General features: G+C 27.9%; 2 protein-coding genes across 3 annotated transcripts in view; both read right to left on the minus strand.

Moving 5' to 3' along the window:
* Nucleotides 1–11542: 11542 nt before the first annotated feature.
* LOC130799097 (peptidyl-prolyl cis-trans isomerase) lies at nt 11543–12447 on the minus strand. Its single transcript, XM_057662181.1, has one exon. It carries the CDS (start codon nt 12359–12361, stop codon nt 11846–11848), a length of 516 nt encoding a protein of 171 aa, XP_057518164.1. The 5' UTR covers nt 12362–12447; the 3' UTR covers nt 11543–11845.
* A 4286-nt stretch (nt 12448–16733) lies between these two features.
* The window catches only part of LOC130799071 (uncharacterized), a 34034-nt gene continuing 32581 nt past the window's right edge, over nt 16734–18186 (minus strand). Inside the window, exons 28-30 of one of the 2 annotated variants that reach the window (XM_057662180.1) lie at nt 18181–18186; nt 17692–17899; nt 16734–17613 (exon numbers count right to left, since the gene is read on the minus strand). The exon at nt 18181–18186 is cut by the window's right edge and continues 1527 nt beyond it. In XM_057662180.1, the coding sequence (XP_057518163.1) occupies nt 17513–17613; nt 17692–17899; nt 18181–18186 (315 nt within the window). In that variant the 3' untranslated portion in view covers nt 16734–17512. The remainder of the gene's footprint in view (nt 17614–17691; nt 17900–18180) is intronic. The other variant, XM_057662179.1, reaches the window with a different exon arrangement.

The following is an 18186-nucleotide window of genomic DNA, read 5'->3' on the forward strand; positions in this document are numbered from 1 at the left end:
TAATTAAAATCCTAGTCTTATAGGAGTATTAAAAAGCATTTAAAACAAGAAAGTTATCGGCGTGGCGGCGCCACATCCTTTCTTCAACAATTGTCCACCTCAAGCTTCTTCATATATCTTCAAATGATTTGGACTCTTGCAAAAATTTGAATAAAAAAGCATATAGAATTTAAAATTTGTCAAAATAAGCTGAGATGAAAGTAATAAAAGTATATAAAATAATTGTCTTTGCATTTGTACATAATTTTGAATTTATTTATGTTTACTTATAGCGAACAAGAAAAATTTAATTAAAAAGTCAAGTAAAGTTTTATTGCTGATAGCGAACACATATTTATTATAATTTTTTTTTTATATGTGTGATTTAAAAAAATATTCTCTATTACTAACGGGGCATAAAGGAGAATGTAATTTTTTTATTTTTAACTTATTTTTCCTTCTAATTTCTTTTTTTATCATACTTATTTTCTAATTTCTCTCCTAATAAGAGTTTTTATGAAGTGTCTACGACATGCTATTTTTTTCTTACATGTATCTTTCCTTTGGGTTGTTCCATGGTCCTAATGACAAGTTTAATACTAAGGTTTGGACATAAAAACACTTATTTTGAGAAATATTTTAATTTGCTTATTTTTTTAATTTTTTCTCTTTTGTTCTATAATTAAAGCCTTCTAAAATACTCCTATCAAACAACACTATTATTTATAAGTGTGTTGATAGAATTTAGAAAATGGATATGGGCAATCCAAATAACAAAGAGAAGAGATAACCCACATATAAATTCAAAGAAGGTTCACTATTTAAATTAATTGGTAGTAGTAGAAGTTGTTTAGTATTTTTGCCCATAATAAGGGTTACAAATCTATTGTCAATGAACATCCAATTAAAAGTCTCTTAACCAGTGGTTTTATTTAAACGTCAAGTACAAAGACCCAACAATAAATCAAACCTTAATACCATGTTAGAATTTAGAAAATGCACACGGTACAGACAACCCAAACATGAAAGAAAAGAGGTAACCCACATACAAACTCAAATGAGTTTCACTATTGAAATAATTGGTAGTAATAGTATTAGTAGGAAATGCTCCATAAATTTAAAAGTAATGTATATTTTTCTCTTTTTTCGATATGAAACAATTCACATGTGGATAACAAATAGACACTTCAATATATATGTATATAATCTTCCTCCTTCATATTCCTAAAACTCCATGACATTAAAAAATAGATAATCAAGATTATAATATACCTATAAAACTATTAATAAAGCCTACGTATGTAATAAGAATAATAAGAATAATAGTTAAACAAAAAAGTCTCACAAATAGGGTGGTGAAGTGTAACAATAAAAAAGAAGGTATTGTATAGGATTATTGTTGCATCCTTTTCTAGCCGTTTCTTTTCTTTATTCTACCCTTTACAAAAATAAATAAAGTTATTGTATTCAATCTCATTGTTAGAAATATTAATTTTTGCCGTTCACAATTATGTTGGATGTTCGTGGAAAAATAGTCCGAATAAATGGCAAAAAATTTCCCTCCCTTTTTCATTTTTAATTTCCGTAAAAATTCCAACTAACATTATGGTAGTCGTAAAGAGAGTATTTTATTTCATATAATTATTTGTTAAAATTGTGTTTATGACAAGGGTAGATAAAAACTATCAAAACGAAGAGAATATTGGCATATAATTACTTATTCTAATTTTATAAGCTATTATTATTTATTATTATTATTATTATTATTATTTGGAACTTTTTCGTTTCATAGAAAAGTGGATAAAAGCAAATAATAATTTCCGAAGCAATTAACACTTCAAAACAAAATACTCCACCAATAAATTGTTCCTATTAATATGTTAATTACCGACCTATTAGCATCATGCAAGTGAGAGCAACATCTTTAAGTCCAAAATCTAGTGGATTAAATGAATAATTTACAATTGATGAGTAATAATTTATCTCATATAAATTTTTTTTTAAAAAAATTAATAACTTTTTTTTTTAAAAGAAAAAAAAAACTCAAGAGCATCAATACTTTCTTATGTCTTTTTGATTAAAAGTTCCCACTAATAGATTTGCCAAATTCTAAAGCTATGGTTGTTAATTGTGATGCCATTAGTACCACATCTTTTTTGAACATCCTTCCTCTTCTTCCTCGTTCAACAAGGCATACCCACAACATACAATAATAGTGTTCTTATAGAATCATTACAATTTACATGCGATATACATCTCACATTAAATGCATGCTCTAAAGATCGATTGTAGAGCAAATACATATATAATAATGTTTTTTTATTTTTTTTAGCGAAATAAATGTCACCTATATATTATTATCTACTTTTATAACATAACAAATACTACCTCCTATTCAGGCTAATTGTCCTTTTTTTTCACTATTCACTTATCACTCTTAATTTATATTTTACTCTTAATCTATAAGTTAAAACATAGTCATGTGGGATCTTGTTTGATTCGTCTCAATACAAGGATTATTAATATCAATTTTTATAATTTTTAATTAAGAATAATTTAAGATATAAAGGGTTAAAATATTATCTCGATAAGTGTAAAAAGTCAAATAGAACAATTAGACTGAATAGGAAAGAGTAATATATAAGACTTTGTTTTAGAACTCTCAAACACTCCCTCGCACTCAATAGAACACAAAAAACCTAAACTTTATAAGTTTAGAAAGCTTACTATTTATAGAACACTTTTAGAAAACATAAATAAAAATAAAACTTTCCTCATTATTTGGACACTCACAAATCATAATCTATCAAAAAAAAAATATAGTATCTACTATATTTGAGTTTACCTCTTAACACTTGAATCACTAAAAATATTCATCGATTTTTTAATAGCTAAACAACATATAATGTGGTTCAAATGATAATGTATGGGGATACACTTCTCACTCTAGGTGATGTGGTTGAAATGATAATGTGGTTCAAACGATAACTAAAAGTAGAACAAATATTGATATACCGTAAATAAAGCTAATCATAAGAGCAATTGGAGTCTTGGAATGTTATGCCAAATACCTCTAGGTTTCTAGTACCGTTAACTTTTAACATGCGGAAAACTAAAACCTTTTCAAAACTCAATTATTGACATGAAATGAAACAAGTAAATATCGAGATGAGTAATTATACTTTCGTAGCATGAATCTTCTAGCAAAATATAATAACGAGATAAGAATCGCAAATGAAGTTCCTCTAGTGTAGTTCACTAACAATGTCTCATAGGACCCCGTATACTAGTACATCATTTAAGAACCTTTCTTAAACTAATTTTGCGTGTATACAACTCTTGTATTTAACCTCCTTTAATGTAAATTGAAATGTTACTCATTCATTGATTTGCAAAAGGATATGCACATGAAAAGATCATCACAATATATGTTCTTGCATTCTCCGCGGCAAAAGGGGTTGATTACTTTTTATGCAAAACAAATTGATACGTACATTAAGAAACAACCGTTTTTTTCAACTCAACCTTTCAATGCCACTTTCAAATGTACTTAATACTTAAAGTTATAAAGAGGATTAAAAAATTCTCATAAAGTCCATCACTTAATGAGAAATAATAGTAGGGGTTACAAAATTTAATATAATCATTATATTAAATTGAGAATGACTAATATTTAGTCTTATTAAATTAATCATATGAACCTAGACTTATATAGATCCAAACACATAAAATGTTTTTATATATTGATATAGTGTAACCCAATAGGATTAGTGACATTAAGTTCGGACAATTATCAAATAATAGTCTTATAACGTTTATTGGTCTCTAGTAAAACATAAATGTTACTTAATATAAACTAAATTAACGTCTCGTTGTATACTCACTTGATTACATTAAACGACTTACAAAATATTCACTTAATTATTGAATATTTCTAACTATACCAACTAATCTAGTGATAGAGAGGTGATTTAAATGACTTTATAACTCATTCCTTAATATGTACTCCTTGTAAATAAGTGGGAATGCCAAATGAATCAAATTGGGATGAACTCAGAGCATCAAAGGAATCGATCTAAGAGGGCTGCCACATGAAGGCATGTCTAGGGAAGATTATGGGTCAAGTCTAAGTTGAATTCAACTAGATTTGAACCATTAATTTTAGATGGACTCATATTTTGACCGAGATCCGCTTGGTCTGATGGGTTAAGGTCCTGAATAGAACTTTATTAAATTATTTAAACTTAATATTTTTTACATTTAAAAGGTTTTATTATTACTAACATGAGTCTATAGGTTGTGTATATGCCTAATTTAGTCTAAATAAATATAGAAATAGGTTTAGAATGAATTTTAAATTAATTTTCTCGTGATAGATCAGGTTTAGAGCGGGTTATTTTTTATGGACCCAAAATCAGATTTGAATCTGATCGGTTTCAAAAAGTTAGACCCAAAAAATAAGAGCGATTGAGCTGATCCAATAGGATCTTAAATCCATAATCATCCCTGGTCATATCCTTCAGGGAGGAATTCTTAACTGATTTTGTGTTCTGTTTAAAGGCCAAAATCACTCATTTGTTATTGACTTAATACAAAGTGAGAAATAGGACATTGAAAGCTTTGGAGTGTATTCTTTGTATTAGATTAAAAACTCCACTAATTGAGGGGACTTTGAGTTTTAGAAGTAGTAATTTATTAAAATTTTGATGAATTTTTGATCAAATATAAAACTATTTGAGAGATATATCCAAGATACATTAAACTATTGTTGTGTTTTTGTTGAGCCATTGATTATTGCTCAGTTTTTTATTAATATTAAAGTTTAAAATCTTTTCTTTTGTAAACGACGTAATTGTAAAATTACTATGTTTAGACAAGAATTCGTGATTTCCTTTTAAAATGTGTTTACGAATTTCAATAGAATATTATAGGTCATTATACAACAAAGTTCAGTGTATGTATAAGTAATTAAAACAAGTTTTAGATTGATTAAAAAAATTAAAACCATTAAAACAGATCAAGAAATTTTTATATGACAGGGTCTTATTGTGAAACAAACATCATACATGAGTTAAATAGTTTAATTGACACAAATTATTATTAGCATATGAGATTTTTGTTTTGAACTCGTCATATCGACGATCTCTGACAAGAATTGCTATTTACTATTCCCTTCGTTCATTTAAGAAGTTCATATTTCCTATTTTAAGGTGTTTTAATTGTTATTCCCTTAAAGAATATTTCTAATTATAACACAAATTTTGGACAAAAATAATATTACTCATTTTCATTTTAATATTTTAATAATACTTATAGTTTCACATATCTTCCACTAATTTTATTTTAACAATTTTTATATTCTTTGTAATTTCACATGTTTATCCTAACTTTATAAAAATATTTTTTTAATGTTTATGATTTTTACTTTTTTATTTCATTAAAATTTAAAATATTTTAATTTTTAAATTTATATAAACATTATTATGGAAACTTTATGAATAGCCATGATAGGTGGAGGGACTAATAGCCTGACTACCCGACAATAGGCCAATTTGAAAAACAAACAAAAAGAACCGCGTAGAGTGAAAGAGATATTTTAACACAAGGCGTGTCAAATGGCAAAGCAGTCACGTGACCCACCCATAAAAATCTTTATCTTATCCTTTATGTAGTCTTTGCCTTACTTGTCAGTAGTTGGTAACTTTCACTATGTGGCAACGGAATACTCTCTCATATACGGGGCACAGTATTACGACGAGATCATTATTAATACTGACTTCGTTAATGTTCTTCTTAAATAGAATTTACGAGTTTTAATGTTAAATTTTAATTATAATTTTTCATTGATTTATAAGAAAAAATATATTTATTTGTAATCTTGTTAAAATCGTTTTAATATATACTTTATAAATATCAACCTTTTAGAATTTTTAAAACTCAAAATTAAAATTTTTAGATTTTAAAGTTTACATTTAGAGCTGCAAATAAAAATAAATGGGAAGAACATTTGAAAACAGAATGAGTATTTTTTTTCTCAAATAGAATTTATGATTTTAGAGTTGAAGTTTGACTATGATTTTTCATTGATTTATATGAAAAAATATATTCATCGATAATCTTGAGAGATTTGTCTCAGTATTTATTTTCTAAATATCAACTTTATAAAATTTTTAGGTAAATTTACCGTGAATAATACAACCTTTCGTTAATTTCCATACAATAATACCAACTATTGATTAACCATGAATAATACCAACTTAGGGGGTGTTTTTTTTCCTAAAATAATACTAACTTTAGTTTATTAACTAAGTTACCAAATTTTTTGTCATATAATCTCCTATAGTTTATTTTTTAACATGTTAGGTATATTCTAAGGAAACACTCCTCAAAGTTGGTATTATTCATGGTTAATCAAAAGTTAGTATTATTGTAAGGAAATAAGCACAAGGTTGTATTGTTCTTGGTAAATTTTCCAAATTTTTAAAAACTCATACTTAAAGTTATTTGACTTTCGAGTTTACATTGGATTATGCGCAAAAAAATAAATGCGTAAAACAAATGAAAATAAAGAAAGTAGCAATTTTGAAAGAAAAAAGTTGTAATGTACATTTTTCATTTCATTATATTTGTTACATTTCACTTTTACAAAATTTAATTCATAATTTTAATCCTTTATATAGTAAAGTGTAAACTATACATAGTTAAAAATTTAAAACATAAAAATTATCATGAAATTATACGATTAGACTCATTAGACAATTCAAACAAAATTTGACGACATATTCTTCGCAATATATAAAATAAACTCCAAATATTACTTGTTCCGAATGTGAAGAGAACAATCTACACTCTCAGCAAAGTTGAAGAGAATGCCTTTTAGGGTTCACAATGGTTATGAACAACAGGGGAGGTTTGAGTTGCTTTTCCAGTTGTTTCCGTATTCTACACAAGGTAGCAAACGAGGGCCGAAGAGGAGTCCTCCAGGGGTCCTCCTCTGATGTTTAAGTCAGTAAGGATAATGATAGAATCAATGATGTAGCTTTTAAAGGTTTAGAGTTATTTTTTTCTGAGAGAAGAATGTTTGGTATTCAGTGCCAAAAGTTATCCTAGCTTTGGTGGTGCATGGCATCGTACATTTATAGTGTGTATGAGGAGAAGTCTCCTAAAACCCTAACGGCATTTTGGGCTTTTACCTTGAGAGAATCTTTCTTGGGACCAGTAGAAAGGGAAATGGGATATTCCTTAAGTCTACGTGGGGTTGGGTGATTTGATGATTCTTACGCCACGATCCCCTCTCCTTGTCTTTTAGTGCACCTATATGAGTAGGGGTACGAGGTAGGTGTGGTGTCTTACCTTATACAAGCATTGGCAGCTAATCTGCGTATGACTGCAGTTGTCTTTTGACACGTCATCGTTTCCGTTGCAACCATCTTGTAGCTATTAAGGTTCTTCAATTTCTGTCAGGGTCCTTTTGGTATGACCCTGTTGCTTATGTTAGTCCTGTCATCCTGGGAATTGGCTAAGGAGTAAGCTTGGTTCTCCAGGGAGTTAAGTTGTCTTTCCCAGAGAGTTGGGACCTCTGGAGGGACCCTGGTTGTTTCGTCATGCCTTCCGCTTATGGTGGTGATTAGGATTTCTCTTCTTTCAGGGTCTTGGGATCAAGGACCATATTCCAACACATACATTACTAATATTTGTAACATGCAATTCAGGAGGAAGTACTCCCCCTACTCTTTGATTTGCATCGAAGAGAAGTTGAATTTTTTATGCGATGAAATTAAACATGAGTTAAATATATGAATGAGATTTAAAAAAATGATGGGTCATTATCCAACAAGAAAAAGGATCCAAATTAAATGGAATAAACCAAAATGGAAAATGGTGCAAATTCATTGGGAAAGAAGAAGTAAGTAATAACGTTCAACTAAAAAAATAACGTCAAATCGAAAATAAAAATAGAGTATAATAGTTCCAATTTTTCACCATCTTTGTTTATTCTTTTTACTTTTAATTAGATCTATGTTATTATAAGAAATAATCTTGTATTTTATTTTTGTATTTTGATATTATTTTTATTTTGAAAACATAAGAATTTAATTATACTTTATTAATTTATCATTTATATTTTTTTTAATGTTAAAATATTTATAAAAATACTTAATTTTTTTTTTCAAATACTATATTAAATTTTTTTAAAAAATTTAAAATTATTAATAATAAAAAAATTGTAAATTTATATGTACAATTAGACTACAAATATCATTATCCTTACTATCATTCTAATTTTTTTCTCTTTCTTCTTTACCTTTACAAAAAAATTTGAAGAATTAATTTAATTTTGAAAAATGATATATTCTTGTATTTTATTTATGTATTTTTGCTTTGCAAAAAAAAGGTAAAAATAAAGGACAGTCCCAGTATACCGCACAACGGCACAAGGTAGGGACCGAAAAGGTAAAGGACACTCCCAGTTAGGGGTGTGCAAAATGACATTCCCGGTCCGGTATCCGATCTTAACATATTCAAAATTCCGGTCTTCCAATTTGGACTGGTGAAAACCCTTACTCTCAGTATCCCGCACAAAGCAGGGTCCAGGTGGGGGGTTTTATTTTTCCGAAAAGATACGAATAAATCATACCCGTTCCCCCAAGGAGGGAATAAAGAAAGATGCGCGCAGTCAAAAAACTCCCTAATTGATACCTACACTCAGTAGGAGTCGAACCTCAAACCTTCTGCTCCATATGTAGATACTCTATCCATTGAGCCACAAACGATTTTAGGGTTGAAAATATAAGAATTTAATTATACTTTATTAACTTTACATTTGTTCTTTGTTGAAAAGTTAAAATAAAATACATATTATTTTTCAATTTCTAGATTAGATTTTCTAAGTTAAAATTATTAAGAAAAATTTATCCACAATAATCCAACATTATTATGATTTTCCTACAATAATCCCACCTATTGATTAACCATGAATAATCCCAACTTTAGAGGGTATTTTTCTAGAGTAAACTTGGGTAACCCAATGACCTACTATAGCAGATAATTCACCAAAAAAATAAACTGAAAATTAATTTAAATTATAGAAATTTTTTTAAAATTTACATAAAAAATTCTGAATAATGAAAAAAAAATCATAAAATTTTTTCAACATTTTTTAACATTTTTTTGACATTTTATTTTAATTTATCTTTTTTTCTTAAAAAAACTTGCTATAACAAATCATCCGGTTGTCGAGTTTACTCTAGAAAAATACCCCTCAAAGTTGAAGTTATTCATGGATAAATCAATAGGTGAGATTATTGTAGAAAAATCATGAAAATGTTAAATTATTATATGTAATTTTTCCAATCTATAAAAGTTAATAAAGAAAAAACAACTTTGACATGTGTAAGACTATGGGCAAAAAATTTTCTGCCTATTCTTCAAACTAATGTGGTTAGGAAAAGATTGATATTTATAATTCATTTTTAATACAGTAAATATACAATCACACCACTCTTATTTCCAAGATAAATAAAGTGATAAATATGCCTATACAGTTCTTAATCAATTATTCATAATTTCCTAATTTAGTGTATTGAAACAATGTGAAATTTATAAAAAAAAATTTACCAATTTTTAAAAAGTCACTAAATAAATATCTTCTTTATATATTAGTAATGAACTCATAATATTTATAGAAAGTATCTTAAATTCTTTGGATCAGCAATTGAAATAAATATTATCTATCTATCTATAAAAACTACTAAACAAGAAACAACTTTAACATGTGGCAGGCTATGGGGAAATATTTTTTCGCCCATTCTTCAAGCTAATGAGATAGAAAAATATTGACATTTATAATTCATTCTTAACACAGTATATGCAATCGCACCACTCTTATTTTCAAGATAAAAGTGGTAAATATGTCTATACAACTCTTAATTAATTATTCATTTCTTAATTTAGTGTATTAAAATAATATACAATTGTCCATAAAAAAAACTGCCAATTTTTAAAAAGTCACAAATTAAATATCTTCTTTAAATAAATTATTTAATAATTAAATACAATATTTTGTATATAGTTAATAAACTCATAATATTTGCAAATAATATCTTAAATTATTTGGATCAACAATAAAAATAATTATTATTACGATAACATGAAAATCTAAACATAAAATATTTTTTCAGCCCTTGAAATAACTGCAATATAATATAAAAGTAAGCCACTGACACTAAATAAACTCAACTACAAAATGATCTAAGACGTTGAAATTATCCCAAATTCAATATCTAATAAAATAATTAATAAGTAAATTTCTAATGTTTTTTAACAGAATATCTTTTCATTATAAAATAATGATCTTATTGAATACTTTGATTCAATGAGACTTGGACATATAACTTTTTAATTTTATTAATCTATTTTTTTTATAGAAAAAAGTATAAATATTACATAAAAACCTTTATTCATATAATTAGCCTTAAGTTTAAATTGGGACAACTATCAAGAAAAGTTAGTAAAAATGGTAAAACAAATATATATTTAATTGGATAATGAGAGAAAAATAAAAATGAGATTAAAATATAATATAAATATATAAATGGAAATTAAAGAAATAATGCTATTCATGATCAATAAAAATTATAAAAATATTATAAGAAAAAATATAATATTTAAAACATTACCCATCGTATATAATTAAACAAATAATCTTATAAAGATTTTTATAAAAGTATGTAAATAATAAATCAAAAATAATTTTTCAATCTCTGTACAAAACACCGATATCTATCTATTTATTAATGATACAGAGAACTTTTTAATTTTTAGGTACAACTTTTTTTTATATGACGTACAACCCTAAAACATGTAGATATCTCCACCCTTTATTTATATAAAAAATAAAAAATTCAATACTTATCCAATAGGAATTAGGAGTGGAATAGTCTAGATTCTATCGTTCTTTAATGTTATGCTATGCACTCTATCCAATACACTTATTCAATCCTTAATAAATTGAGTTATGTATAATTAAAAATTATAAAAAGTTGATATTAATAATCTTTACATCAAAACGAATCAAATAAAATCCTACTTGACTATGTTTTAACTTATAGATTAATAATAAAATGCAATTTAAGAGTGATAAATAAACAACAGATAGAAAATTTAATTGTGAGATTCAATTTTTAATTTCTTAATTTAATGAAAGAAAATTTTAATTTCTTAAAATTTAATGAAAGGACCACACCCTTTGGCAAATCGTCTAATTGTGAGATTCAATTTTTAATTTCTTAAAATTTAATGAAAGAATTTTTAATTTCTTAAAATTTAATGAAAAGTTATGAGCTCAGTTAAACGGTCTGATAAAGACCTGCTGGCAACACCAAGTGTCCCTTGATTTTTCTAAACCACCATTTTCTTTTTCATTTGAATTTTGCATTTTAAAATACTCCAAAATTTTTATTCCAATATATAAATAATCAAATAAATAAAATAAAATAAAAGAAAAAAAAACGAACAATCAATAAGATCTGATACTCGAACTAAAATTTAAAACCCAGAAAAATAATTCATGATAAAATTTCCATTATTTTTCCAATTGGCTAGAGAAGAGAAACAATCACCATGAGTTTACGAACAACGAACATCATCAACATCATCGCAAAACAGACAAAATAAGAAGAAAAAAACACACCACTCACTCACCATCTCTCTTCTCCATTCAACATGTTACCACACTTTCCTCTTTCCTAAAACCCTAAAAAAAAAATTCTAAAACATAGATAGATAGATAGATGGAAGGATCAGATCTAAGATCTATGATCAGATTATGATGTTATGCCGGTGACGATGATGCCATGAAAAGTACTTAAATCTGACCGCAATCAGCAATAACAACAGGCTTAGAGCAAGTACCAGAACTAGATCCAACTTTCTCAATAGCCTTAACAACATCCATACCTTCAACAACTTGACCAAAAACACAATGTTTTCCATCAAGCCATTCAGTCTTAGCAGTACAGATGAAGAACTGTGACCCATTGGTGTTAGGTCCAGCATTTGCCATGGAAAGAATTCCCGGACCAGTGTGCTTCCTCACAAAGTTCTCATCCTTGAATTTATCACCGTAGATTGATTCACCGCCAGTACCATTTCCAGCGGTGAAATCACCACCTTGACACATGAATCCTGGAATCACACGGTGGAATTTTGAACCTTTGTAATGGAGGGGTTTTCCCTTCTTGCCCATACCCTTCTCGCCGGTGCAAAGTGCGCGGAAATTCTCGGCGGTGTTAGGGACAACATCGGCGAAAAGCTCCATGACAATTCTTCCGGCGGGTTGGCCACCGACTGTCATGTCGAAGAAGACTTTAGGATTTGCCATTTTTTGTTGGAGAAATGGAATTTGAGGATTTTTTTTAGTTGACTTAGGGTTGTTGTGATTAGAGGTGGTGGGGAGGATAGGTGAGAAGGGGTTTTTATAGAAGGGATTTCAAGGGTGAGTTAGGAAATAGAATGCGGGTTGATCATGACCGTTGGTTGTGGACACGTGGGGGAAGATTGAGATTAGTTAATTAACTAGGGTTGGAATGCTTGATTAGGGTTTGGTTTAGATTGCGGATATTCGGTTTCCCTATTTTATGAGGTTTTGGCCTTTTTTGGTTGCTCATTTTTGTGCGAGATCCAAATTTCTTTCTTCCGAGTACTAATATTGGGGTCTAATATAACAAAGCTAATTAGAGATAGAGGTGTAAGTAAATTAGTGATAGAGGTTTAAGTAATTTAGTGAAAAATCGAACATCGAACCAATCAAATCGAATAAATATTTTGATTTGACTATATTTTAAACTAGATGGCGCCCGTGCGATGCACGATTTTATCAAATTTTCTGACATATTTGTATAAATTGAGAATTAAAATTTTAAAAATAAATTGTACATTATAGTTATATTTTGTTTCACTCTAAACAGTTGTATACACTACGTATATAATATCATTTTTACATTGTACACAATATAATTATATTTATACTTTTATTTTTTTTTTTGATAAAAGAGCAAATGATTCTTACCCTGAGTACAATACGAAATTGTGAGTTTTTTTAATAAAAAATAACATACCAATTTTTGCTAACAAAAATAACTATTACATTAATTTATAGAAGTATTAAATATTATTACTATTAATAACACACTTTAAAATCAAATATAAATAATTAGAAATATATAAAATTATTTTATTAGTATAAAGGGCAAAGATAATTTTTTCTCATAAAAAACATAAGTAACTTATATAAAGATAGTCACAACCTAAATCATATTAGAATTAATCATTGCATTTAAGTAACAAGGATTGGAGAATAAATAACAAAACAAACAAATCCTAATAAAAGTATATTATGTTTTAACCATCTCAAAATATCCAATACACTAAATAATATTCATTTAATAAATAAAATCGAAAATATTTTTAAAATAATTGAAATAAATAAAATGTAATATATAGTTTTTTAATACATTAAATGCGATTAGACCTAAAAAGTAAAAAAAAACAATAAATAAGAATAATAATATATTCAAAATAAGATAGAAGTAAGTCAAAGATAATCATAATAATAATGACACCATCACTAAATTTTAGAGGGAAAATTTTTAATGAGGGAGCGATACGTAAACAATTTTAAAAGGTGATGATGTCAGTCATGTTTTATTTTAGTAATAATTATAGATTTTGTTTGGTTTGGACTGAATTTTAATCATAATTCGGTGTTCGATTTGGACTCGGTCTAGGGTCCAACAAAACCGAAAAACCGAAATGTTAAAGGCATGTTATATCTTCCATTTGATTTGTTGAACTTTTGCCCTTATTTTTAGATTTTTGTTAAAAGTTTTATACTTGTTCAAATTAAAAACTCTAAAATTATTAATATCTATTAGGAGCTTTAGAAAGAATAATTTTGAAACAATGCATGCAAATTTGATTTTCGGTGCAAAATATACAAATCGTTGCAATTCGGTCTATTCGGTTCAATTTGGATTGATATTTTAAATTTTCGTTCGGTTCAATTTGGATTGTAAATATTATGATTTGGATTTGGATTGAAAATATCAAAATCGAATTTTATTCGGTTTGGTTTGGATTTGTATCGAATTCAAAACCAAAAACCAAAAACGAACCCCTAATTAGAGATACAAGTGAAGTTATTGAAATAATTGTGATAAAGGTAAAATTGAGAGAAAATAAAAAAAGAAGAATAAAAAAGAGGTTGATTTCATTCACTAGGAGGTAAAGAATTTCCTCATGCTCCCATTGAGTAAATTTGTACTCCCAAATAAGGGAACTAATTGCTATATTCTCCATTTTTCATTACCATGTAATCAATTATTTCACCTCTCTAACAATCAAATCCCTTTAATCATTTATCTAATTAGCTTTGTTTTTATAGTTTGACTTTTATTTTCCCCATAAATATTTGCTCTCAATCTAAGGGACCCCATAAGAGTATTTGTTTACTTGGCAAAAAAAAAAAATTGAAAAGATTTGATTTTGAACGATTTTGTAATTTTTTTAGCTTCTTATTTTGATGTAAAAATCACACTTTTTCTAATTATGTCTTTTTAATTTAATTTTTATTTACTAATTTTTTATTGAGACTGTCTTACTATGAGACGATCTCTATTAGGTCAGCCCAAACCATTTAAAAAAACGCTGCCCTGCACAAGTCAATTTCATTGTTTATTTATGTTTTTTTACAAAGAGCTGTTTATATGGACTTGTTTCACGGTGAGATAGATTCATACAAGACTTGCTGATAAAAGAAAAGTTTGATTTTTATAGATTTATCAACCCTTATCGATTTCCGTAAGTATTTTAAACACAAATTTAAACGGTTTGTTTCATATTCATAAATTGCCCGAGAAAATATATATTTTTGTTAATTTTTTTTTTCAAAAAAACTGTTTATATAAAATAATCATGTACTATTTTGAAAATCGAGAGTAATAATGTTAGAGAATCAGAGACAAAAAGATGTTTATATAGGGGCAAATTATGATCTTAAGAGTAGAAAATAACAATAAACAGATAACTCAAATAGAAATCCATCTATTTTTATCAACATTTATTAGGCTAATCTACAACACTTAGTGGATTTGGTTTTTATTCTTAAATTTGGTATTATGTTATTTTAAAAATTTTCAATTTTAAGACTAAAAGACTAAATCAAAGGCTTTGAAAAACCATCAGCTACCTTTATGAGAGACAGTCTCTTAAAGAGACAACTTCAAAACATGAAGCTCAAGTTGTTTTAATTGAGCTAATTAGCCTACATATAAAATGCGTCTCTCGAGAGATTATCTCTCATAACAAATTGTGAAAAACAATTCTAATGTTATCTTGAATTTAGCCTTTTAAATCTTAAAGATGGATTGAAAAAAATTATATATTAAAATTTTTTTTACAAAATTACATGTTGGACCTTTGTTTGACTTAATGCTCGGAATTGGCAATTTAAGTATTGAAATAGGTATTTTAATGTTTGACTCAAGACATGTATTTGGAATTTCACAAATTATTGTTAGTGACAGTTTCTTCAAAGGACACATTAGATATATGGGTTAAATAGTCCAATTAACACAAATTAAAGAAAAATAAAAATGTGGACTTTTTATTTTGGGATCGTCTCTTTAAAAAACGATCTTTTACAAAAATAGCTGTTGAATTTTTAATTGATAAGTAGACTGAGCCTTTTCTTTTGGTCGCATAACAACGGTCTCACAATTGAATTCCTTAATCTACAACTACAAATTACAGTATCCTCCTAATGGGCTTCTCTGGTTTAAAACCTTGACTTGCTAAGTTGTTATCCATTCCTTTGTGCAACATCGAACAACATCATTTAGGATACATCACACAAATAATATGTCTCATGTTAATTACCCCAATTTTAGGCACAAAAACTTACAATTTCACATCGAGACCAACCCAGTTAAACATTGAAAAATAAAAATGTCTGATCTTCTAGATTTTAAAGAATAAAAATTTAATTTTGTTTTTAAAAGTATTAATTTTGACTTTAAATGTATTAATTATAACTTAAGTAAACCTTGAATAGATCAATTAAACTAAAAAAATTCAATTTTGACTTAAAAGTGATTAGTTTTGACATTAAACTGATTAATTTCTACCTAAATGTGGATCTTTTTTCACAATTTCAGAACAAAGGTAATAAAATGCTATTATTCTATGGACGAATTTCAAATAACAAATGAATGGTCAATAACAATAACACTATCAATAATAGTGTTAAAACATTACATAGTACAAGTACTCTTATTTAATGCAGCATGATGATTCTGATGGAACATAAGAATACATGTACTCTTTAATCATCGATCAATCGTAGTGGTACTGGCTTCCTCAAACAATTTATGTTCATAATGGACATGGAAAAAAAGTAGTAGGTGTAGTGTTTGCTTTTCCCGGATGCAAAGACAGAGGAAGTGTGGATCTCAAAATTTGTTTTGCCACTTGATTTAATGAATGCTCTTAAAAGTGATCAAGAGTTCATAGTTGCTTTGATATAAAAAAATTTAAATTTTAATCTAAAATTGATCAATTCAGACCTTAAAGTGATTAATTATAATCAGTTATAACCTATAAACTAACCAATTTTAATTTTAAAGTTATCAATTATGATTTTAAATAGATTGAACTCATACTGAGAAAAACCTATAATTAGGCTAATTGGGCTATCGGTCTCATTGAGACCGTCGCTCCTAACTCCCAAGAGCAGCTGTTTTAGTCATCCCACCTAAACGAAACTTAAGCGAGTCGGACATAGATAATCTTGTGTTTAGAATGTTATATTTACGGAACCTAAATTTTACCAAAATAAATATTTTCACTTGATCATTGATGTCAAAAATCACCTACAACATTAAATAATTACCAGATTAATCATCCAAATCTATGCACTAGATGCATAGGTCAACAAAACGAAAAAAAAAATGGACATAACATTACTAGCATCATATACTTTTATAACCTAACTTTTACCAAGTGATTGAATGAAATTAACTAATTTGAGATAAAATTCCACAAAAAATCATTAATGTTGTAGATTCATCAATATCTTATCATCATACTTGACAAATACGTTCTATTCTTGAAAAGGATAAAAGAAAAAAAAGATGCTAGACATAGGTAGACACTGACATACATAAAATAGACTAATTTTGTTAATTGTTACAGAAAAAGCCCAGATATGTGAATGATCAAGAGCTCAGATTTCATCTGTCTTGCCGCATAAGTAATTCCTTCTTTGGATGAGAATATGGGATAAAAGGGTGGTTTTAATTGGCCATGGCGGGAATATATGAGTTTTCCTACCCCCACATATCTCAATCATCCTTACGGAACCACACTAGTCAATAGACATATCAGAAGATACTCTGGAAAACTAAAGATGACATACTCCAACAATATTCTATACAGGTTAGCTGAAACTCTAGCTAGCAATGGACAATGGTACAATTTACAAAATGCCTTCATTTTGCAACAAACCTGGATACACGAACGACACAATTTGCTTCAAATGTTTCATCGAAGATTTTATGTACGTCTGTCCATCAGTAGCTGCAAACAAAACAATTTGATTTGAGATGGATAAAATTTTAAAAATCATTTCTCGAGCAATTCAGATGAGTAATTCACCTCTGGCCAAAAATCTCATTTGTTTAGAGAAATCCTCAACACGTCCCAACACGGGTCTTATTCCGCAGATTTGTGAGACACAATGTTCCAAGTACAAAGCCATTTCGGCAATGTTAAGCAACAAAAGGCAGACAGATTGGGTATCTTGCTGAATCTGTTTGGATTTATTGGCTTCGCAAATTTCAGTGACAATAGCAATGGTTTGGTCCTGCATTGTAATGAAGGAGAGAAGTCAGAAATCAAGCTTCCTAAGTAACGAAATGTACTGCGTGCCTGGAAGTTCCCTAAGAGGTAGTTTAACAATGAACTAATTGTATGACTACGGCAACCTTTTGTATTCTAGTGGTGACATTTTTCTTTTCTTTCCCTACCTGTGAAGGGGAGCTGGCTAAAGGCATAAATGCTGAGCTTGATCTGTTAGTTTAATCAAACATATTGTCTTTTTGTCATATGAGATTCTAAAAGCAAACAACAGGATAGATCTATTACCTGCAA

This window comes from Amaranthus tricolor, chromosome 1 (assembly GCF_026212465.1).
Source record: "Amaranthus tricolor cultivar Red isolate AtriRed21 chromosome 1, ASM2621246v1, whole genome shotgun sequence".
NCBI classification, from domain to species: Eukaryota; Viridiplantae; Streptophyta; class Magnoliopsida; order Caryophyllales; family Amaranthaceae; genus Amaranthus; species Amaranthus tricolor.